Source organism: Nicotiana tabacum, chromosome 11 (assembly GCF_000715075.1).
Source record: "Nicotiana tabacum cultivar K326 chromosome 11, ASM71507v2, whole genome shotgun sequence".
Taxonomy (NCBI): Eukaryota; Viridiplantae; Streptophyta; class Magnoliopsida; order Solanales; family Solanaceae; genus Nicotiana; species Nicotiana tabacum.
The window spans coordinates 169,404,946-169,429,324 of NC_134090.1; the positions used below are offsets into that span (position 1 = coordinate 169,404,946).

Genomic DNA, 24,379 nt, shown 5'->3' on the forward strand with positions numbered 1-24,379 from the left:
AGCAGCTGAACTTAAGGCAAGTTTATTAGAGAATAAATCACTAATCACCTGACAAATCATTTTGCATCAAACATCAAATGTCCAAAAGCAGTATGTATGAAAATTTAAGCATAAAGCAAGACAAAGGAAAGATAGAAAACTATAGGCATATTTTGAATGAAAAAAGAAAAAGTAAAATACAGTCAAACTTTTCTATAACAGCTTCGTTTGTTCCGATATTTTTTGGCTGCTATAGTTAACACTGTATTCTGGGCCGGGCCCAGGCCTTCGTGGGCCAAACGGGCCGGTCTTCGTGGGCCTGGGCTCTGGCGGTCCCGGGCTTCGTGGGCTCACCTGGTGGAACCGGCCCGTGACGGGCCTAAGCCCATGTGGTCCCGGGGTAAACGGGCCGGGCTCGTGGGCTTCGCGGGCCTACCGGTTTTTTTTTTGTAAAGCAATTTATTGTAGTATCATGGCTATATTAAAAATATATATGTAGTATATATGTAGAAATCTAATTATTAAAGTGCTTGACGAAAAAGAAAAATAACAAAACAATAGTAAAACACTAAATTGTCATGCATAATAAATTAATAACAAAGTACAACATGAAGCATAAATACGTCTAATAATTTTATAACAAAGTACAACATGAAGCATATATATATATAGTATACTAGTATAGAATGTTATGTATATATATTCTCTTGTATATGTTGTTGTTGTATATATTGTATGTTATGTATATATATTCTCTTATATATTGTCTTGTAGTATTGTATGTTATGTATATATATTCTCTTGTATATTTTCTTGTAATATATATTGTATGTTATGTATATATATATCCTCTTATATATGTTGTTGTAGTATATATTGTATGTTATGTATATATATTCTCTTGTATATTGTCTTGTAGTATATATTGTATGTTATGTATATATATTCTCTTATATATTGTCTTGTAGTATATATTGTATGTTATGTATATATATTCTCTTATATATTGTCTTGTAGTATTGTATGTTATGTATATATATTCTCTTGTATATTTTCTTGTAATATATATTGTATGTTATGTATATATATATCCTCTTATATATGTTGTTGTAGTATATATTGTATGTTATGTATATATATTCTCTTGTATATTGTCTTGTAGTATATATTGTATGTTATGTATATATATTCTCTTGTATATTATCTTGTAGTATATATTGTATGTTATGTATATATATTCTCTTATATATTGTCTTGTAGTATTGTATGTTATGTATATATATTCTCTTGTATATTTTCTTGTAGTATATATTGTATGTTATGTATATATATATCCTCTTATATATGTTGTTGTAGTATATATTGTATGTTATGTATATATATTCTCTTGTATATTGTCTTGTAGTATATATTGTATGTTATGTATATATATATCCTCTTATATATTTTCTTGTAGTATATATTGTATGTTATGTATATATATTCTCTTATATATTTTCTTGTAGTATATATATTGTATCTTATGTATATATATTATAACTTATTACTTATATATTTTCTTGTAGTATATATTGTATGTTAGGTGTATATATTACCTTATATATTTTGTATGTTATGTGTATACAAATTTTTATTTTTTTTAAAAAAAAATCCATTGGGCCCGTTAGGCCCGCCCGGCCCAGGCCCGGCTGACGGTCCCGGGCTCGTGGGCTAATCTATGAAGACCGGCCCATCACGGGCTTCTCAGGCCCACCAGGACCGGCCCACCAAGACCGGCCCACCAGGACCGTTAGGACCGCGGGCCCGGTCCGGTCCGGTTCAGGCCCGGCCCACCAAGCAGCATTAGCTATAGTGAAGTACTGTTACAAAGAATCATAACATAACATGAAAAATTAGTTCCAAAAAAACTTTGGTCGTTATTGTAAAGTGCTGTTATAAAATTTGACTATTATAGAGAGATCTGAATGTAGTTTTACATGAACCGAAAAATTACATTAAACCAGCTCTATAGAGAACTTAAGTGGTCAGACCACAACTCAAAATGATTAAAATTGAAACTCTTTAGCAGTTTCCTATTCCTGTTTAACATCTACTGCATCCACTTCTCACCATTCTATTTTTTTTTTCCTATGAACTATTTTCAAGAAAATGGAACAAAATCTGTGTCTTTATATTAACTCTTATCCAAATCATCAAAACCATTTGCTAGTTTTCTGCTTATGGTTTTTCCACCAGGTGACTTCACTGCTTCCTCTTCATCCCAATCGTCGTCCCAACTCTCATTCCACCCTTCAGCGTTAGTTTCCAACTTGATGGAAGATTGAAGTTCTGGTTTTCCCATTTCAAGTTCCTGATATGCAACACCATCAAGATGTCGATCTTGTTTTCTTAACTTGCAGCAGATGAATATTCCTCCGATTAGAAGAGCTGTCACACCTAGTAAGTATGCCCCATTCATAGGGGTCACATAAGTGGTATAAGAATATGGCAAGTTAAAGTAGCCTTGCCATACTGAACGTCCAATCTCAATCGTACAATTCCCAGTCCCAGCATCTAGCATAATTGTTGATGAATTCGCTCCAATTGTGGACGAGATATTGATCTGATTTACAAAATGAGGATTTGAAAAACATGGAATTAGGAGCAGCACATTAGTTTACTTTCATGATTTGGAAGGTTGAAAAACATTGTCACCGAAACAGCACATTAAGGTTGATTATATCAATACATGCAGCCTATAATAGTGTCATGTTCATTTTTTGAGTCAGAACTGAACAATAATAAGCTTTATTTCTTCATTTCAGCCTTTTAACATCCAGGATTCCTCGATTGGTACCAAAAATGAAGAAATAAAGTTTATTGCTGTTATTTTGTAGTCTTGGAATTTGTCAGGACAAAAGCCAGTCATTCAGAAAGGAAGAGTTCTTTACCTGCTTGACATCATGTCTTGGTATCTGAATATTTTCATAAGTTTTGTTTGCAGGTGAAACATTGACCTTCAGCATCAAAGGGTTCTCACCGTTGTTGTGGACGAGCAGAAATGATTCCTCATGTCCTACAACAAAATTACAAAGTGAGCTTTATGGTCTAGCCAAATTAAGGTGTTAAGACAAGAAAGTGATCATTCAAATATAACGTAATCTAGGAAAAATGAAATGTACACCAAATCATTTGAATTCAATGTAGAAAGATGTTTGCCAGCGGATAAAATGGAATCAACGGTAAGAAGGCAGGACAAGAGAATATAGAAGTGTCACGATTATCCAATCCGCTCCTTGTTGCAAATTAAAATGACAAGCAAAAAATAAAAGATCAATAGCAAGTCAATACATAAGAAATATTGTAAGAACAAGAGCTAAACAAAATCTTAAATAGACGGAGACATCAAAGTCTTCACGTGTATATTTTCTCAGCACGGAGTCACCTTCAGCGACTATCAGAAATTAAAAGAAAAAAGGAAAGAAAAGAACAAATGGAAGGACAGAAGACAAAAGAGTACTAGAAACTTCTGAACAAGAGGACACCAGATGTAAAGCTTGAAATTTGGATGAAATCTGCATTACAAGTAAGTTAAAATCCTAGAAGCTTGGAATTTAGATCAAAAGAAAAAACATCAGATTCTTTAGAAAGGCAGCAATTTTGGCCCCCAGTGCTAGTCTTAAGTCAAGAAGGTCCAGCAAAGCGCAAGGGATATTGTTCACAGTCTTCTTTTGAGTTGCATGGAACCTAGGCTGCTAGATTCAGGATGGAACTGAGGCCCCGTTTTGGAGCGTGTCTGGAAGATTACAACAAAAGAATACTGCTCAATGACAGAGAGACACTAACTTAAGATAATGACTGGAGAAACTAACTGCAGAAACTTGAAATTCATGAGAAAACTAATCAAATCTTGCACGGATATGTGGACGGCAAAACTTTGCCTATAGCTAAGTCACTTTGCAAGTTTCTCATAGGCAACCTCAATCCGTATTAGCAATGTGCTATGCTGATTATGTTGGACATAATTCTTTGCTTATTTGACACTTGTAATGTCAAACAACTTGCTTTTCAAAGGCGTCAACAATTAGCTTGCACTACAACAAGGTATCCAAGATGACATAATAGCATAATATTCGAAAAATCCACGTTGTCACGTTCGTCTAAAATAAGCTGCTACTAAAAGCGCATTGCAACCCTGTCAAATATCCAAGCTGCTCCGTCGAATCAAACCCTGCTCTTCAGTTTTAATATGCTTTTTGAGCCATATCGACATGAACTTGCCAGAAAATTTACAGCATGTTGTTCATATCAGTACAGATCATAATAATTCATTTCATAACAGATGAAAGAAAAGTGAGAATAAATGCAATAATGAAGTGCTACGTTCTAATTCAAGCACCAAATATACTAAAATTGTAATCACGAGTTTAGCAATCTAAAAATTACATAGCCACAAGGAATTACTGTATCTAGTGAAAAAAACGAAAGAAATGGAGAATTACCTTTCTTGGCAGGAAAAAAGCAGGCAGTCATACTGATATGATCATCCGTACACTTATTAGACGCCCCGTCACAATTACGACTAACAAAAGCCGCCGTTGGTTGGCCTACAGGGGCTTGATTAGTACCTGAATTCGCGTTAACTGCAGCGACAAAGCTTGGTGATGGGGCTACCTGAATAAAAATAAGTTCTTGAAAATTCCACAATCAACAAAGAAAGAGCACAGAACAGAACTGTGAACAATCTTCGTATAAGTGCAGCTGGCCTCAGCTTGATCTAAAGAGTTGTTTTAAGAAAATAAATACTCCCTCCGTCCTAATTTATGTGTGAGCAACACAGAAGTTAAAGAAAGAAAGACTTTTGAATTTTATGGTATAAAATAAGTCACAGACATTTGTGTGGCTATAAAACATCACTAAAATCGAAATTTTAAATTTAAATTATTTCTAAATATAAACATGTAAACAAACTAAAAGAAAGTATGCCACATAAATTAGGATATTGAATGGTGTGTAGAAACCTGATTATTTAATTTCGATCGGGAATCTGGAGGCTGAGCTAAATGTTCGAAGGAGTGTACAGAACGTGCATTGGATTGCTCCAAAGAAATTGAAATCAGCATAATCAATGAAACAACCAATCTCCAGAACACCATTTTAACTCCACACTGCAGCACTTTTATATTAAAAAAACTCCAGATCAAGTGGATGATGGACCCTCTGGATTTGGGCCTCCGAACCGAAAAAAAGCAGAAGAACTCATAAATTTTGAGAAGTGAAAAGGGGAAAAAATATATCAATAATTAAAGAAGATGAGGAAGTTTCAAAGAGAAAGGAGACAAAGACAAGCAAAAGAGCTGACGGACTAAAAGAGGAATTAATTAATGACCGCGTCAATGAGTTATGAAAATTCTTCAGGCTCGTCTTCGTCTCTCACATTTCATTCGTTTACTTTTTCTTAGCGTTACCTAGTCAAAATGGCGTGCTTCAACGTCACACTCATTCCGTGGAAATTCACCAGACTAAAACCCCACGCCTTACTCCTCCCCCTACGCCATGACCTTCCTTTCGGCAAGTCTCCGCCATTCTTTTCAAGTTAGCTCTGTACAAAATACTTTTGACTTGCCATATCAGTTTCTACTGTATTTCAAATTAATAGTATAGTCATAACTCTATGAAACCGCATCATTATATAACAATATTTTATTACAAAAGCTAAGTTTTTCCGGAACTAAATTTCATGTTATGTTATAATATATATTTTCTATAACAATAATTCGCTATAATATCCAAAAATATCTGAAACAAGCAAGGCTGTTGTAGATATGTTTGATTGTACAATCTTGTTTGTTCCAGATATTTTTGGATGTTATAGCGAATTGTTGTTATAAAAAACATATATTATAATAGAACATGAAATTTGGTTCCGGAAAAACTTGGTTGTTATAGTGAAGTGCTGTTATATAAGTATGTTGTTATAGAGAGGTCCGACTAAATATATAATAATAATGGAGTTCACAATAACACATTGTTTGGACGGTTGTTATCTCTTGTATTGTATCATATTGTTATTTCAAATACAATGTTTATTTTGATTGTTATTTAAATTTTATTGTATCGTATCGTTAAATTTATGGTTACGTAGCAACGAAAAATGTCACCTTATGAAACGACAGATTTAGTGTGGTCGTATCGTTTTTCTATTTTTTTCTCTCATTTTGCCCCTTTTTATTATTAAATAATTATATTTTGTTATTTACTCTACCTTTTTTTTATAATATTGTCTCGTTCCTTACTTTTTTTTTAATAATATTGCAGTTTATTCTTCATATTGTTGGTGCATGGCTTCATGAAACGATGACAAACAATACAATCTATTCAAACATTGTATACTTCAAAATGATACAATATAATACAATACAATACTACCCGATCCATTATAAAACAATACATAACAACCATCCAAACAAGCTGTAAGATATTTATATACTCTATATTTCATGGATTTTTTAATAGAAATATAGGGTCTATATAAAAGTTATTGGATTCGCGGGAACCCGTGGCGAAATCAGGAATTTCCTCAAGGGTGTTCAAACTCGAAAGAAGTTAAAAATATTCTTTGATAAAGAGTGATTAATTATCTATATGCGCAATGCAATATTCCGACGAGCATCATCAGGAATAACTAATAAATTACAACCCTATTGTACAACAATTGGGCCATTGGTCTTTGCAGCTCTTTGGTTGTTGGTTTCATTACTATAAAGCGACCCCAAAATTGGCTTGGTTGAGGGTGGTCAATTGACCACTCTTTAAGATATATAGCTTCACTCCTGGCGGGAACCCGTATACACTGCTCTCTAGATATGCCACTAGACGTAAAATTTAATAAAGAGAGGAAGACTTTAAACGTCTTAAATATGCCAGAATATTTGGCTACAATATTTTTAAAGCTTGTAATTTTAAACAAATTATATTATTTATGTAAGTATAAAAGTTTCTCATTAATAAAATATAAAAATATGTCAATTTTTTTGAAACGGACTAACAATTAAATAGTAACAAATAAAGCGAAACGGAGGGAAAGCTTCTTTTACATTATTTGAAAAGATAGCTATAGATAGGGGTTTATAAAAAATAAAATTAGTAACTCAGAAAATAAGATAAATGACACATTACTCCATCTGTAAGATGATGTAAGGAAAGGGGAGGGTGATGAAAATTTAACACCTAAAGCAAGTTCGCAGAACAAAATGATTAATTTGTGTATTATAGTAATACCATGATTTATCGGATTTCATGTACTTATACATTTAAATTTATTACATTAACAATAAAGTATATGCAAATCTTTGAAATTAAAATTCAAATTTCAATATAAACAATAAGACAAACAAAACATTACATGTGGTCACATGTGGTACAACGGATAAGGCTACTCCTCTCGTAACCAGAGTTTTCGTGTTCGAGCCCTAGGTATGAAAAAATCCTTGATTGAGAGCGCTACCCCTCAAATAGGGTCCTACCTAGCCCGAATCCTGATGTAGCCGGGTTATAATACAGGTACCGAACACCGAGTAAGAAACAAAAAAAATATTATATGAGTTTTTCTTCATTTGTCTAACCATCTATTTGTTCTCAACTTAGAACAATGGTACCCATCTTGTATTTTCAACGACCATCAAATTGACCAATGTTCTTAATTGCACTATCCTGCAGCTACACTTAATACGGCGTCGTTTCACTGGCCCACAACCCCCAAATTCCTAAACCCCTAATTCTTACCATTTTTTTCCTAAAACAAAAAAAATTCCCACTTCCTTCATCACCAAAAATGGAGTTTCTCTTCAATCCAAACCTGCAATTCTCTTTACGTTCCAGAAATTAACTTGAATTAGGGTTGTTTTATTGACACTGCCTATGGCTTCTGAAGAAATGGGCCTGGTTTCGACCCGACGAGTGGAAAATGGACTCAATCCACACTCACAGCTCGTTTTCCATGAAACTTTCAGCTGTGGCCCACCACCACCACCTCCTCATCGCTGCGCCGCCGCCATTACCGGTGATCCGGGCCCAAAAACGACCCGAGAACTTACCGGATTCATTGACAAGTACGATAATAATCATCACCACCATTACTTCACTCATCAACCGCAAGCTGCCGATTTTCGCCGTCAAATGTTCACCGACGACCGACGTGGCTATGGATCGGAGGATGATCACGTGGATGATGACGAGGATGATGACGATAATGATGATGACGATGAAAATGAAGCTGAAGGCATTGTTATAGTTGAAAATAGTAATAATAATAATAATAATAATAGTGATAAAGTTAATAATAACTGTAATAGTAAAATTGGCAGTGAAAAACCAAAAACCCTTTCTGTCTTTGGTAAGTGTTTTTGACAGTTTATTATATTTTCTAGTTGTTTTTTAAAACTCGGACTTCTTTTGGATTGATGCGTAGTTGACTATTGATTTATTGATATGTTGAATAAGGTGCTAAGGAATCAGGAAATGAGGGCGGCATGGACGCGAGAAATGCAGTGACAATTGCTAGTGTTGATGGGGAGGTGTATTATAATAGTCAATATTTGCAGGGAAGGGAAGGGTCAAATGCAGGGCCGAAGGAAATGGGGTTTGAGAATGGGTGTGGGTTTAGTGGGAGAAAGGAAGGTTGTTATTCAAGTGAATCGGGAGAGTCTTTGAGAGCTATTCTCTCCGATCCAATTATGTAAGTTTCTTGTCCTGTAATCCCTTCATCCATATGATAATTTTTGACGGAGCACGGAGTTTAAGAAAGAAAGAAAGAGTTTTGAAAGTTGTGGTAAAAATAAGTTATAGACATTTGTGTGACTATAATCATTTCACTAAGGGTAAAATGAAACTTTTTGAAGTTAAATTGTTTCTAAATATAGAACGTATCATTCTTTCATGACAGACTAAAAAGGAAGAGTATCACATAAATTGGGTCAGAGAGAGTAATCTGTTTTGGCTGTTCGCTTGTTCTTCTAGTTTAGCTGCGGCTTTCTGGATCTTAAGTAAAGCATAAATTGCGTTATGACTCCTAGATTGTCTTAAAAAGGCAAGTTATTTAGTATTAGAATGAGATGGGCCAAATGGAGGTTTCATATAGATGGCCTCAATAAATTTTGGATTGTGGCACAGATGATTGATATTGATAAAATTGGTGTTAATAAGATTATTAAAGGTTGTTTGCTTTCTTGGAGCTCTTAGTTTAGACTTCGGACAAAGACAATTAGGGTGATCCCACATGTTAATATATTTGCAAGGTCAAGTGACAACTAGTGTAAATGTGCAATTAGCAGTTATATGCTAGAGGTTGCTTTTTAGGAGAATGCATTAAGCTGCAGTAATGTGGATGCAATTAAAAGTAAATCCCGCAGGAGAGCATATTATTTTAGCTTTAATCAAGTGTGATCTTGCTTGAGAATAAAAGAGTATAGATGCTTTGTCTAATGCTAGCTCTAGTTTCTCAGTTATACTGTAGGTGTGCTCTGCTACTTCCTTTCTGTTATAGGAAGAAAAGAAAAGGGCATTTGGTGGGATGAAATGATTTATTGAATTTTACCTAGATGACTCTTGTAAGTTTTTTTCAGAATCTGGGATGGTTGTCGTTTTGCCACAGAAACATAAATTGCACCCAAGGGTGTGACCTAATGGTCAATGAATCGGATAGAAACCTTGGAGACCAGTGTCAAATTCTAGTAGGGACAAAAAACACTAGGTTATTTTGCCTAAGTATTGGTGGGTAGACTTATCCAGTACCTATGTTGGTGGGAGATAGCAGGTACCCAGTGAAATAGTCGAGGTGCGGAATATTAACGGTAGATTTAATATTACTGCCTCCATTTCATTTTTCTGTGAACCTGTTTGATTGAGCACAAAGTTTATGAAAGGAAGACTTTTGGAACTTGTAGCCATGACATTTCTGTGGCTATATAATCATGACATTGAGGGTAAAATGAAAACTTAAAGTTAAATTGTTTCTTAATATAAAACGATTGTTCTTTTTTAAACAAACTAAAATGTCATATAAAATAAAAACGAAAAAAATGTCACATAAAATGGAAAAAAAGGTGTATGTTGTTAGCTTATGCAAGTTTTCCCGCCTAATTTTCATTAAAAAAATCTTCTGAATCGGCATTTGTCAACAAAATGTTCTCTTTTTGAAAAACGGCTGAGGCGTGCTTTTACTTTTTCGTTCTTCTAATGGCTGTATAATATTTATCTATTCTGAGTTATCAAATGATAATGTTTATAGTAGAGGTTAAAATAATCTTATGATTATTTGCTTATGTAGTTAAGTAGTTTCTTTCCATATTTGTATTTACCGTTTTTGGTTCATGCATTATTTTATTTGTCCTGGCTTAACATCACGTGCTCTTGCAGTCTCTTTCTATACGTTATTTGCTGTTCTAGATTCATGCATTATTTTATCCATCTCGTTACTTGCATCCACACTTGATATCATGCTGTCAATTTCAGGGGAGCACTTATGGATGATGCGATGATATTGCCTTGTGGGCATTCCTTTGGTAGTGGTGGAGTGCAGCATGTGATTAGAATGGTATGTCCTCTGGAAACAGTTTGTTACCAACTTTCATTGATACTCGATATTAATTGCATTTGCGTCTAAACTTCTTTATATCTCTTTTCTTTGAGGATTTTGATATTCAATGCTGCTTAATCAACAAATTCTGTTTCAAGATGCATTAGATAGAGAGACTTACAACCTCATTTGCATAATAGGAGAATGTGTTCCCGAATTCGGGGTTTTGCTCTGGTTTTTATGCTTTTTGATTTAAGTAAGCATCTTTGGAAAAACTTCTCTCCACTTTCAGTTTAGGGGAACTGCACTGTATCTGATAACATAGTGTGATAACCAAGAAAATGCTAATATTCTTATTGGTTGGAGAGAGATGCAGATGGCAAAATCAGATGCAAATGCCTTTAATTTTAGATTTGAAATATAGGACCAACTGTTCTGAAACCATGTCACCTCCAAAAGCTATATATGGACATTGCATCCCTACTCAAATTAAATCTCGTCTCTCCTGTCAAACAAAAATAGTTGCATAATCCTCTGTTTGCACTATCATCTAATGTTGCTTCACAGTTCACAAAATATTTCTGAATCTATGTATTTATCTATTACCTTAGTAGTTCTAGTTATGACATTCATTGATATCTAATGAATGTACAAATTCACATAAATGCAAGAGACACAAAATTTTCATTCGTCTTTTCTCCTTTTGTTAAATGTTAGTTTTTCCTTTCACATTTGCAATAGGAAGTTGTCTTCTCGCACTTAAGTTGGCAACAAGGTCCTAGAAAGAGAATATGAATCTGTGGTGACTTTAGTCCGTGTGCGAGTGAGCTAGTTCTAAAGTAAGTCTCTAATTAGCCTTTATGGTGTAATTGCAGAAAGCTTGCTATATCTGTTCACACGTGGTGTCTGAAGATTTAGTGGCGCCAAATTTATGTAAGTATATATTCTCTACTTTTGGTAGATTTAGTATACCATTTACTCTGGTTTCTCTAATACTTGATGATTCTGTCTGGTGGCATGGACTCACTGTCCAGGAAGCACCACCATGGTTCATGGTGGCCCCTATCTAAGAATAAATTTGTAAACATGCCCTGATCGTAGTACCTATCAACAGACTGTAAACATCTCATGTTTCCACTTTTGGAATGCACACTTCTATCTTTATTAAAAAAACGAGCTAAGTCTTCTTTCTCGATCACAGTATAAAAAAGAAAATTATTCCTTCATCATGCTTTCTATCTCACTACGTTCACATGTTAAGCTGTCTATTTCTGAACTACCATTTCTCCAGTGTCCATTCTCTGTCATCTCTATCATTTTCACTTCTTCTGACGAAGGCAACTCTATTTTTGCAGTTGATTTCCAAATTAGAAGCAGCAAACTTAATTTCTCATAGCAGACCGAGGATATCTAATTAACAACCCGCATGTTTTGGCTCTAGCTTCAAATTTCAAATTCTAACCTTAGTTAGAGTTAGAAGGGCTTCCAAACTTGTTGCTTAACTTGTCAAAAAGTAAGTTTGCATTAAGTCAACTGGATAAATTTCTTTACTAATGCCTCGGGGCTTTGGTCTGGTAGTAAGAGAACTCGTGATGCGTGAGTTAGGCGCATGTCACTGGTTTGAACCTTGCCAGCAAAAGCTTGGTATTTAAACTGAAAAGGTAGAGGAATGGCCCCATTATCCGTCGAGTTTCGTACTGCGTGCCATTGGGTCTCGGGGATTTCTAGATTATAAAAGAAATTTTCTCTACTGGCTCTATCATATTCATGATTGTATGATCCTAGTTTTACACTCTTTTTGAACTTCTAGTCAAACCTGTCCGTACTTGGAAGAACATAGATTGAAGGGTCTTTATGTGCTTCACTGGTCCTTTCTGCATTTTTAAGGTGTGAAATGAAGCTAAGAGTAAGTTCATATAGTCCTATTTATCTCTATTCTTTCTGATGACCTCTATTTGCCTCTCCATATTTCTGTAGCTCTTCGAGCTGCAGTTCAAGCATTCCGTCGAGAAGAGGAATCACAGCTTAATCGTTCTTTAAAAAGAAGAAAGGAGAGATATGACCAGGTTTGCCACTTTTATTTTTTTTTACCTATACCACGACCTGAAATTAGATGGAAATAGTGTTGAACGTTGTTTAATTTAGACTAAAGATAAAAAGAAAATCAGGGAGAGTTACATCTGATTGTCCTTGTGCTCAAAAGCCTGACTCTCTCTTAAGGCATTAATATCATAACGTGATGCAGGATAGAGGGACCTTTGGTGATTCACCGCTCTCGGATCATCTAAGAGGAAGAGGCGTTCAGTTTCCATTTGCTGTCACAGACAGGGTTATTATAAAGGTTCTTCCTGTAATATCTGAATTTCAATTGCATTTCCAGATTGGTTTTGAATGGGCTATCTAATTGAAATTTTTAATCAAATAGGGTAACAAAAGGACACCTCAGCGTTTTGTGGGTCGTGAGGCTGTTGTTACCACTCAGTGCTTGAATGGATGGTACACCTCTTTTTTTGCATCATTTTGTTTTTCAAATTTCATTACATCCTTTTTGACCTCCCAAAGCTATTTGCCACAACTTTTAAAAAGTCCACTAATATATCCTTTGTGCTTAGGCTCTCAACATTTGAGTTCTATATATCTGTTAAGCCTAAAAGGTTAAAATCTTCAGAAATCTAGACCTCTCTCGCTCTTGGGGCTTTGGTTCACTGGTAAGACGTAGTGTAATGCGTGGGTCGAGTTCGAACTTTGCCACAGAAAACCCCCTAGTATTTAAGCGGAGAAGGGTAGAGGATTGCACCCATTATTCATTGAGTTTGGATCGTGCGCCTGATTCTCGAGAATTTCTCGGTTATTAAAAAAATTTCTAGACTTCTCTAGCACATAGCTCAGATAAGTGGTATGCCCTTTGAATTTTAAAATGCTTTAGTGCCAGTCAGACATGAAAGGGTCAACATATTTCATTATATTGCATCCAAATCTTTGACCTTTAAAATGCTTACTTTGTGTAAGTAGTTTATTAAAAGAATTCTTCAGCTCATTTAGGTTTCTCGGCCTTCTTATATAAGGAAAAAGAAGAAAGGTTAATCTTAAGTTTGTTGCATTTTGCTATTCCCTTCGAACTTCTTGCCTCAGATTGTCTTCATTGGCTTCTAAGTTTTGTCTTTCGACCTAATGATATCGTATTCATTTTGAGTGCTCTGCTGAATCCAGCTTTTTTGTTTTCGCTTTTCTTCTTTGTTATCTGGATTTGCATCTATATAATTGACAGCGCGATTTGACTTCTCGTCATCTTGCAGTATCTGATAAAATTCTTCAACTACATGTCTAATGGTGTTCTATAGTGTGAGGAAGACGGAGTACTAGGTTCAACCTTTCTTAAAACAGATTTTTTTTTTGGGTAACTTAACACTGAGAAGTTATTACCTCTTATTATGAATGTGTTGTATCCCTTATGTCACACTTAAATAAACACTGGTCAAAATGTTCTTAAAGATTCCAACTTCTACTGACTCATTTTACCTATGAGGACTGACTCCTTATTTGAATGTACAACTTGTGCAGGTATGTTGTAAAGACACTAGACAATGCTGAGAGTGTAAAGTTGCAATATCGCTCCCTAGCCAAGGTTTCAGATAACTTATCAATCCAGCCAATATCAAGTAAGACGGCAGCCAATTGGCTGTAGAGTTATATTCAGTATAATGATCATAACTCTCTCATCCCCTAACTTACTGCACATATGATGCCACGTTTGATACATATAGTCTAACTAGTGACAATCATGAGTTTTTTCAGCTGTAATCTAGATCTTGTATCTGTTCCACGCGATTCTCAGGCATAGGTGTTGTATATTGTAAAGGTTGTCTTGTAGCACTACAGCCTTGAGATATAATCAGAGAGATGAATTATAGAGCCCCACTTGTTTAAAATAAATGAATTATATGGAGTCATTTCCACAGGACTTTGTACTGACTGGTACCTTTCAGATATATGAAGATTAAATAATCTTACTAGTACGAACAACAACAATGTTTTCATTGTTTTTTCTTTCACATAGTAAACATGGACCCAAATTTGTGGTCCGGAGTATAGGAAGGACCATATTACGATTCAAATTGTGATCTCTTGACCATTGAACTGTTCACTTATCGCTGTTTGTTACTTCATAACCAACAACCTTTAAGTTGTGTCAAAGCACTCTCCCTAAAATTCTTAACTCTTACTAAACAATAATGAGTGCAAAACAATCCCATTCCTCTACCAGCTCCAACTCTGCTTGTTTTCAACAGATAACAAGCAGGTCCAAATTCAACTCCTTTCCCTTGTACAATTAACCCCCAAGATTTTGTCAATCCTTCAACTGAATCTTCTTCTGAATTGTCATTTCCATTTTCATTTAATTCTCTATCTTCTTCATCTCTAAGTTCTTCAACAAATATTAGTCCATCTGGGGTTCTTTTCTCTCCATTTTCCCATTCATTTTTCATTTTCTGCCATTTCTCCACTAAGGCTCTTTCAGTTTTGATCTGGGGTCTTCTCTCTTGGCCTCTATCATCTTCTTGCGCATAAATGTGGACCAGTAGTGGCGCTTGCTTCAAGTTCTTTACAATGTCCACCATCCATTCCTTCATCCACTCGTCCAGATTTTCCGATACTATGGCTTCCTTTCTTTGATCATCATCTTTGATAACTGTGTCCTGGGGCTGTGGATTTGATAGAATCATAGAAGCAGAAACACTAAGAGGCCTCCTTTGCATCATTTGATTAGAGATTGAGAGAGATGGCTTTGAAACAAATGAATGAGTACTAACACATTTGTGCCTGTCATTCTTGCGCACAGACCATGTTAATCTTCTCAGTATCGTTCCACTTTTATCCAATGTTCCTACCGGAACAATAGGATGAATATGTAACGACGTCATCTTGAGAGTATATATATATCAAATTTCTGCTAAAATTGTCTTTCTTACCGGGGTTTTATTTCCCCGGAATGGTTTTTGTTTAAGGAATTTGAAGACTGGTGTAAATGAACAAAAATATTTTCATGTTATGGCCTTATGAGTGCCATTGAAAAGGAGGCACGAGCATAGAATGCGCAGTTATAGCAAAGGCACAAGCAAGGAATAGGTTGGGTGAAATAGGCACACGCCTTACCTTTGACATGTATTATTTGAGACCAATCAAATTCATTTGTTTAGTGCTGAGGTGGAACCAATGATATTATTCCACGTCAATGAAAAGATGAAACACCACATATTACAATTCTCTGAGGTGAGAGTTTGGTTCTTTGGTTATTTGTAATATCCACTTCCATCTCTCTCAAAATGTTGGCATTTTTGTTTTTCATGATATTCAAATTTAGTAGACTTGAATATATGTAAAATTTAAACTTTCATAAAACAATTTGAAGGTCCAAAGTTGCCCTATCGAAATTGTTCAACTTTGTCATCCGCTACAATGTTAGTGCCTTTGTACCATTGCCGTTGGTAAATCGTCTAATATTTATTTATTATCAATGGAGCTCCAGCGTAAACAGAGTGGACTGCAAATGTCCAAATTTTTCGAGAAAGATATATCCAAATTTATCCCTCAACTTTCAACGGTGTTAGAAATTACCCTTAGGTAGAAGCTCTGCTAGGGATCAAGGGTAAAACAAGACTTTTGTCAAACAACTGGGGTGATACTATTAGATTAGAAGTGTAACAGAGGGCAACGTTACTCAATTTCGGATATTATATGACAAAATGTGACCCTTTTCCATTATTTTATTATGAAAATGAGTTAATATTTGTATGAGCTTGTGAAGCCTGGACTAATCCAGCTTCTAGCCAAATGTCTCGAGGATAAGAAGGACGAGAATCAAACGTTGATGAAAATCGAGACTTTGGAAAACATTGTGACCCTAATTAAGTAAAAAATTAGAGAGTTGTATTTGTATGAATGCATGATTGTGTGATTATTCATTTTCAGCGGCAAATCGAGAACTTTTAATTTGATGGATACCATCTTCAAGGTTTTTAGAATGAAGTCTATGTACCTTTAAAACTATGGATTTAAATATTTTTTGAAATTTTAATAAATTTTTACACATAACACGTTGAAAATGATCCGACCCTGCTCATTTAGCATGGCCATAGTGGATAGTGTCAAGTTACATATCCAACTATCCAAGTGACCTAACCTATGTTTCTGGACAAAAATAAAAGGGAAAACTACCCTGTATAGCCCTTCAAAATTTTAATAGCCCAAAGTTTTCCCCTTTGACCCGAAATGTCCCTCCGGCCCAATCTTATTACATCTACTAGCCCATAATCCATAAACCACCCACGCTTTTGAATTTACTCGTTTAACTCGGCTCTCTCAAACCACCTTTCTCCTCAAACACAGCTTCTGCATTTTTACTCTTGGTTTCAATGTAAGTCAAAATTTCAGTAGGTTTTTCAATTTTTCTTCATAGTCAACTCTAGGTTTTCCGATTTTTGTTCATAGTCAACTCTATAATGGGGGAAAAGAAGTCTTTGAAGAAAAAAAAGAAGATGAAGGCATCTCCAAATTCTCTGAAATTAGCCGGTAAATTACTGAAATATAACCCTAATTTCATTAGCAATGACGATGACGATTTTGAAGATTTACCAAAATTTGGGTGCGATTTGGGGCATGCAACCCATAATTCTATTGAAGCAATGCAAAATACCCTTAGTGAAAGAAAGCAAAATACTCATGTTGATAGAAGGACTCGTTCTCATAGCGGGACTCCCAGCGATAGAGTAACGAGGTCACACACTGCTCAGCATGTAGTTGTTGAAAAAGGTACAAGTTCCAAAAGAAAGATTAAAATAGCGAAAAAGGATGTTATGAAGGATAATGGTAAAGGTTCTAAAAGGAAAGCTAAAAGTGACGGGATGATGTTCCATCAAAAAAGAGAAAAGTTCATGTTGATAAAAAATGTTCTAGCTCATCTGATTTGAAGGTATTTTCTAATGATATAACTTTGACTTGTATGCGCCTAGTTTATTTTAATATGTAGAAATTTAACCAATATGACAGTTATGTTCCAGATTTGTATATAAATGTATCATTCTTTTTCATATTGTATATAATGTGTATCAAGTCAATAAGTAATGTGCAACTTTTGTATATAAAGTGTATCATCTATCCACATATTGTATAAGTAATGTTTAAAGTGTGTATTTGTGATTGTTAAGAAGCTTATATATATTTATATTTTTGTGTTGTTTGCAGCTTTGGGATTACTATGTTCCTTTGGCTGATCATTATAGTACCCGTATCAGTGTGCATACAAACTGCACTATAGTGGAACATTTGAAAAATAATTTGGATGATCAGCAGATTGAGATGTTTAGAAGAACATGTTTTGGTTATTTTGTGGACTTGCCCGAATTTTTTATACAGAACCAACTTATCCATTCACTATTGCTTAGGGAAGTAGTGTCACCTAAAGATAATGAGTTATGGATTAAAGTGAATAGCACCAAGTTGCGCTTTGGACTTGCAGAGTTTTGTATTATTACAGATTTAAAGTGTAATGGTGATCCCAATAAGGATTATGAATCTGTCCAGTCGAGTCGGTTGATGGAATTGTACTTTCCAAGCATGTCGAAAGTGTCTAAGAAATCGTTAACTGACTGTTTCTTAAACAAGATGTGGAAATCTGATGAGGATGCATTAAAGATTGCAGTATTGTATTTCATTCACAATTTCCTATTTTCTACTACGAATGATGATTTGATAACTAAGAATAATTTTCTGTTGGTTGAATCTGGTGATTTTGAGACTTTCCCTTGGGGAAAAGTGGTTTTTAATGTTACGTTGTGTTCAATGAAGGATAAGGTTCGTAGTAGGAGAGAGATGTACCGATATGGTGGTTTGCCTTTGTCATTCCAGTGTTGGTTTTATGAATGCTGCCCCTATACTCGCAAAAACCTCGCTTGCCGGGTTGGAAATCTTATGCCACACATACTTAACTGGAAAGTAAAGAAGAAGGTGACGTTTAAAAGGTTGAGGAAAGAGTTTTTTCTTTTAAGTCAGGAGCAGGTAAAAGATATATATTTCTGATACATAAATTATACATTTCTGATACATGCATTATACATTTCGGATACATGAATTATGCATTTCTGATACATTTGGTGATTGCTAACTTTTATTTATTTATTTATTTGTAGTTGGTGTTTGGTAACATTTTCCCAACAAATGATGAACAAACAAGACTTCAATTGGATGACTTTGTCCCAGTTTGTGAAGATAAAAATGAGATTCATATTGAATCTGGAGTCGTGGTTGAAGTTAAAACAAGTGCTAAGAAGCACTCCAAAAATAAGCCAGAATCACAATCTATCAACAATGAGAATCCGAATCCACAGTCCAGTAACTTGAATTCAAGCGAGAAAGAGCTAAAACTTATGAGAAGTGAAATCAAGAAGGTACAATTCTATTTTGTCTTTGAGCAGTTCTGACAACTTAATTGATATTCGGTTTCACTTTTCCTTTTATAGGTAAACGATAAGGTTTCATCTTTGGAGAACTTAATGATTTCCTCATTTAAAAAGGTTTTTAAAGCTCTAGGTGTACGCAATGCTTCAAAGTATTCTCATGACTACGCTTATTTGTTATTTTTACCTTTTACTATAATTTTACAACTTGTTGTATATTTTTTCTGAACAGGGTAATCAAAAAAATGACAACCATCATGATAAGAAATTTTTAGAGAATAATTTTAGTAGTGAGGAAGTTATGGAGAAAAATATTGGCATTGAAGAAGTTCTAAAGAAAAATGTTGACAATGAGGTAAGTCTAGAGCAAACTATTGATGTTATGGAGGGTGTGGTGAAAGATTCTATACAAGATGGTAAAAGTAGTAAAAGAGTTGGTGATGACGAAGCCTGGATTGAGGATGCCGAGCCTGAAATCACTGCAATCACCCAACAGTTTTGTGACAAAAATACTTCTAATATGGGGAGTTTGGTGGATGATTCTGTACAACTTGGTAAAAATAGTTGTGAGGAAGGTGGTAAGGACAATAGCTGGAGTAATGATGCTTAGGCTCAAATAACTGTAATCACCCAAAAGTATTTCAATCAAAATATTGTACATGGTGATTGTTTAGGAGTGGAGAAAAATATTGCTACTATGCAGGAAGATCATATAGTTGTTGTTGATCATGACACACCTGAAATGAACCCTAGAGAAAGGAAACCAGCAGGGGTCATGAAGTCACCATTCATAAACACATTTGACTCTGGTGGCACAATCCAAGTTGTTGAAAACAAGCCAACTAAGTCAAAGAAGCCCATCTTGACTATAAAGTATTCTTTTGAGGGAAATGTTGACAATCCTGTTGATTTCAAAATATTGTGTAAGTGGAACACTTTCATCAATAGAGGCTTAAGGACTAATGCGCCGTAAGTTTTATGTTTCAGTTTTTTCTTATTTCTTTTTTTGTTCTTGTTTATTTCGTGTTATGAACCATATCTTTTTATCATGATTCATCAGGGACGGTGTTTATACAGAGGCTGGCAATAAGCTAAATAAAATCTTTGAATTTGGAGTTGATGATATTGGAGAAAAAAAATGGTTCTTCACATTTGCATATCCCGGCCTACCCTTGTGTGATTCAGTACGTCAACACTTTAACTGTAAAATATAAACTGGTGATATACATTTTTAGTTTTTTCATACTGTAATTTTGTGACTGTGTATATTCTTCACATTTCAGCATATTGATGTAATTTTTTACTATTTGAGAAAGAAAGGGAAGTACGATGTTGATGTTCCAATAAGATTCACAATGACTGACTGTTGGTTTAACTGCTTGATTTCGAATTTGTACAAGGAGTTTTTGGAGAAAAATAGAGACATGAATTTGATTACTGAAACAGATCCAATTGTTGAGTACATACTTGGGTATTTTTTAAGATGTAATGTTCCTTGGTCTACTGTTGATGAAATCCTTTTCCCTATAAATCTGTTTGATAAGTGGCACTGGATATTGGCGAGATTGTCATTCAAAGATCTGCGCATTTATGTATATGATTCCATGAGTGGCGCGCGACAGAATAGTGCAGTTCAGAGATCAGTTGAGCCATACTCAGTGTTGCTCCCATATTTCCTTCATCGTATTGGTTTTGGGGACACAAAGGAGAATCCTATGGGAATCCCCGCCAATGATCCTTTTGAGATTCATGTCGTTGATGGGTTTCCAATGCAAGATAACACGTAAATTATTATTGAATATTTCTGATTCTTATTCATTTTTTGTATATGAATTTCTATTTGGATATTATCTTAACTTTTATTCAATGTTTATGTGCTACCTTGTATGTAGTGATTGTGGTGTTTATGTTGCTGCATTTGCTGAGTACATCATTCAAGGCAGCAATATTCCTAAAGCTATTGATATTGACGGGATACAAAATCGATATGGTATATTGCTATGGGATTATGGAGTGAAGAAACAAAGAGGACATGCAGTTAGTGATGATGAGTCTACTGGTAGATTGAAGGATAAGATAAAAAAGGATAACAAGAAAAAGAGCAAGTCGCATTCCATTGTTGATGACAAGTCTTTGAAGGATAACATGAAAAAGGGCAAGACGCATGTTGGTGATGACGAGACTTTGAAGGATATCAAGAAAAAGGGCAAGTTGAAGGGCAAGATGAAGTAGTTTGGGATAGTTTAACAGAAACTTCACATGTAGTTTTAAGATGGAAGTAGTTTGGTTCTTATATTGTCTATGATAGGATACAGTTGCATACCTATATTACATTTTATGCTTTTTGTTTGGGTTGTCTTTGAACAATATGTTTGAAATGCTAATGTTGAAACAACTATTGCATTTTCCACAGCTTTTGCAAATTGGAAAGACATGCAAGAAATATATGTTGCTTGTAATGTTACGGTTTTGCTGTTTTCATATTATGCCAGTGAATAGGTGATAAGAAAGTGTTTAAAACCTGTCCTGTTGCATTGGGCCGGTTAAATTTACAATCTTAAGCACCGTGGCATCATTAATTGTAGCGTAAGTGTAAGATATTGTTAACTGTAGTTTTATATATCTATCTGTATATTTTTTGGATAGTCAGAGTCTATTGTATGTAATTGTATATATATACAATTTCTATTTTGTATATTTAATTGGCAGTCCCTCTTTTTTGTATAGTTTTTATATAATGACATCTATTTTGTATATGTTTTGTATAACTATAGTTTATTTTCTATTTTTTTTGTATAGGAACAAAATATTACATATAAATTGTATAGTGACAGTCTATTTTGTATATTTTTGTATAGTAACAGTCTTTTTTATATATTGTCATCTATTTTGTATAGTGACATCCATAATAGTATTTGAAATAAAACTTCTACCAATACTTTCATTATGACAAAAAGTAGCATCTTAATTCATACATCAGAGAGAATCTGATTGCAAATCTCATTATTTTTCTAATATTCTAATTGCAATATTCAATTTTTTTTTGCAAAATACTAAATCACTATAGCAACATCTACTAGTTGTCTTGAGCATTCCTACATGTTCTTCTATTATGTCCTTGTTTTCCACAAAGTCCACATGTAACAGTTTCAGTATACAGATATTCATAAAGTCCCTTGCGTCGCGACTTCGTCAGTATTCTTGGTTTGCCCTTCACTATCGGTGGTAGGACCACATTATCTAACACCTTTGTTGGAAGGTCCCATGTAGTTTCATCACGAAGTGGATTAACTGGTACTTCATATGTCTTCTTGAAGTATTCCTTGGTATAATGGGCAGAACAATATTTAGGTGCTTCCATGTGTGTGTAGTCCAATACTGCCATAGCATGTGGACTAGGAATCTCATCCACTTGAAATCGTTTGCACGAGCATTCTCTTTTTTGCATGTAGACTATGTTTCGCCTTTTTTTAGCATCCATTACTACATATACATAATCGGTTGAAGGCTTCACCTAAATTTAAATAGATATTATTAGTAACACTAAAACAGGGATATGACAAGTATTACTGCATTTTTGTCAAAGTATGTTACTCCGGCGTATGAAGTAAAACATAATAAAAGAATATTTACCGTCATCTTTTGCGACAAATAGCTATTTTCCTTCAGTACTTCATGATATTTTTGTCCTATGTCAATAAATGTACTCATTGCAGTCATTCTATTTGTATTATTCCATTCCATAACCAAATTCATCATGTAATCTAGCAAACTCATGATTGGTAGCTCTCTTGCCTCTCTGTTCCTTGCATTGAGTGACTCGGCAATATTTGAAGTCATCACCATGGATCTATTAACAATGGAATGCACTATAGACCACTTTTCATAACCAACTTGGAATAGGTAACCCCTTACCCTCTTATCAATGCTGTCCATATCTTCCATGAGGCGATTAAAATCTTCAATTTTGTATGCTCTGGCCATTGCAAAAAATACTTCCCTCAGCCGGTCATGGTTCTTATTGAACTGCTTCTTTATGTTATTCCAAAGATGAAAGATGCATACACAGTGAGATACCTCTGGATACACAATCGAAGCACCCCTCAATATGCTTGCATGACGATCCGATACGATGCACATCCTTTCCTTTTCCCCAAAAGCCTGTCTAAACATTTCAAAAAACCATTCCCAGGAAGCATCATTTTCAGAATCTACAACAGCATATGCTAGTGGAAAAATTTTACCCGCTTAAGCAAATAAGAAAGTATCCACATTTTATTTTTGTTATACACAAATAAGAACTATCTATACCATATATAATTATTATACGAGTCTGCAACATATTCACCTGTTGCATCTTGTGCGCTAGCTGTTAACATTGTTCCTCTGTGTGATGATTTGAGGAATGTCCCATCAACCACTATGATAGGGTAACAATATTTCCATCTTATGATTGATGCATTTAGTGCGATAAAAACATACATGAAGCGCTCGTCCTCTGATTTATGTAACCTTGTGACAGAACCAGGATTTGTCATATTTATCATATACAAGTGACCCGACAGTTTTCTATAAGATTCACGCGGTATCCCTCTTAGTAGTTCAAGCGCCTTTTCTTTTGTTCTATAAGCTTTTATGTTACTCTTATTAATCCCATACTGTTGTTTCATGTTGCTCATGATGTCTGTCTGAGTGTATATTATTTTTGGATTGGTATATTTGTTGCAAATCAGTTTTGCAATGGCTGACGAAGTAGCATGACGTTGTGAAAATAGTCTACTCATCTCTGGGCAAGTATGGACATCATTGAACCGGCTAATCTTGAAGACATTTGATTTGTGTAAACTTGAAAATCTAAGACTCCATTTACAACTTTCATCCACGCATGTAAGACAATACCTATTTAAAATATAATGTTATGATAATGCATTTCTTCAGATTTTTACACGTGTCTCAAATAAACAAGCAGTATACATATGCAATCTCACTATACAATAATTATACATTTTTATACATATCTATATAAAAAAATTACAGAGAAGTGCAATCTTATTATACAATAATTATACATTTTTTATACAGATCTGTATACAAAAAATTACAGAGAAGTGCAATCTTATTATACAATAATTATACATTTTTTTATACAGATCTGTATATATACAGATATGTATATAAAAAATTACAGAGAAGTGCAATCTCACTATACAATAATTATACATTTTTTATACAGATCTATATACAAAAAAATTACAGAGAAGTGTTATCTTATTATACAATAATTATACATTTTTATACAGATCTGTATACAAAAATTACAGAGAAGTGCAATCTTAGTATACAATAATTATACATTTTTTATACAGATCTGTATACAAAAAATTACAGAGAA

The 24,379-nt window shown here is 34.5% G+C and overlaps 4 protein-coding genes and 1 non-coding gene across 5 annotated transcripts; 2 read left to right on the plus strand and 3 right to left on the minus strand.

Moving 5' to 3' along the window:
* Positions 1-1,911: 1,911 nt before the first annotated feature.
* On the minus strand, positions 1,912-5,386 carry LOC107831405 (uncharacterized). Its single transcript, XM_016659166.2, has 4 exons — positions 4,980-5,386; positions 4,461-4,632; positions 2,910-3,034; positions 1,912-2,581 (listed from the first exon to the last, which is right to left on the minus strand). The coding sequence occupies exons 1-4, from the start codon at positions 5,112-5,114 to the stop codon at positions 2,153-2,155; spliced, it is 861 nt and encodes a 286-aa protein (XP_016514652.1). The 5' UTR covers positions 5,115-5,386; the 3' UTR covers positions 1,912-2,152.
* Positions 5,387-7,749: 2,363 nt separating this feature from the next.
* Positions 7,750-14,550, plus strand: LOC107831406 (U-box domain-containing protein 62). Its single transcript, XM_016659168.2, has 8 exons — positions 7,750-8,353; positions 8,461-8,695; positions 10,471-10,552; positions 11,410-11,467; positions 12,512-12,600; positions 12,780-12,875; positions 12,960-13,030; positions 14,096-14,550. Exons 1-8 carry the CDS (start codon positions 7,879-7,881, stop codon positions 14,217-14,219), a joined length of 1,230 nt encoding a protein of 409 aa, XP_016514654.1. The 5' UTR covers positions 7,750-7,878; the 3' UTR covers positions 14,220-14,550.
* Positions 14,551-15,327: 777 nt separating this feature from the next.
* On the minus strand, positions 15,328-15,429 carry LOC142166764 (U6 spliceosomal RNA). The gene has a single exon (XR_012697139.1). It is a non-coding gene; the product is annotated as a U6 spliceosomal RNA (small nuclear RNA).
* A 1,605-nt stretch (positions 15,430-17,034) lies between these two features.
* On the plus strand, positions 17,035-21,219 carry LOC107770094 (uncharacterized). The gene is made up of 9 exons (XM_075224549.1): positions 17,035-17,481; positions 17,777-18,589; positions 18,721-18,978; positions 19,051-19,104; positions 19,220-19,565; positions 19,662-19,956; positions 20,048-20,171; positions 20,271-20,770; positions 20,880-21,219. The coding sequence occupies exons 1-9, from the start codon at positions 17,035-17,037 to the stop codon at positions 21,217-21,219; spliced, it is 3,177 nt and encodes a 1,058-aa protein (XP_075080650.1).
* Positions 21,220-22,063: 844 nt separating this feature from the next.
* Positions 22,064-23,657, minus strand: LOC107770093 (uncharacterized). Its single transcript, XM_016589356.2, has 3 exons — positions 23,336-23,657; positions 22,621-23,213; positions 22,064-22,501 (listed from the first exon to the last, which is right to left on the minus strand). Exons 1-3 carry the CDS (start codon positions 23,655-23,657, stop codon positions 22,064-22,066), a joined length of 1,353 nt encoding a protein of 450 aa, XP_016444842.2.
* Positions 23,658-24,379: the final 722 nt, after the last annotated feature.

Coding starts and splice junctions, on each gene's coding strand:
- LOC107831406 (XM_016659168.2), top strand. CDS start 7,879: ATGGCTTCTGAAGAAATGGGCCTGGTTTCGACCCGACGAGTGGAAAAT. Junction 8,354..8,460: donor AAAAACCCTTTCTGTCTTTG/GTAAGTGTTTTT, acceptor ATGTTGAATAAG/GTGCTAAGGAATCAGGAAAT. Junction 11,468..12,511: donor TTTAGTGGCGCCAAATTTAT/GTAAGTATATAT, acceptor ATATTTCTGTAG/CTCTTCGAGCTGCAGTTCAA.
- LOC107770093 (XM_016589356.2), bottom strand. CDS start 23,657: ATGAAACAACAGTATGGGATTAATAAGAGTAACATAAAAGCTTATAGA. Junction 23,214..23,335: donor TAGCGCACAAGATGCAACAG/GTGAATATGTTG, acceptor TTTTTCCACTAG/CATATGCTGTTGTAGATTCT. Junction 22,502..22,620: donor ATTTGTCGCAAAAGATGACG/GTAAATATTCTT, acceptor ATTTAAATTTAG/GTGAAGCCTTCAACCGATTA.
- LOC107770094 (XM_075224549.1), top strand. CDS start 17,035: ATGGGGGAAAAGAAGTCTTTGAAGAAAAAAAAGAAGATGAAGGCATCT. Junction 19,105..19,219: donor TGATTTCCTCATTTAAAAAG/GTTTTTAAAGCT, acceptor TTTTCTGAACAG/GGTAATCAAAAAAATGACAA. Junction 20,172..20,270: donor GCCTACCCTTGTGTGATTCA/GTACGTCAACAC, acceptor TTCACATTTCAG/CATATTGATGTAATTTTTTA.
- LOC107831405 (XM_016659166.2), bottom strand. CDS start 5,114: ATGGTGTTCTGGAGATTGGTTGTTTCATTGATTATGCTGATTTCAATT. Junction 4,633..4,979: donor GATCGAAATTAAATAATCAG/GTTTCTACACAC, acceptor ATTTTTATTCAG/GTAGCCCCATCACCAAGCTT. Junction 2,582..2,909: donor CAAGACATGATGTCAAGCAG/GTAAAGAACTCT, acceptor TTTGTAAATCAG/ATCAATATCTCGTCCACAAT.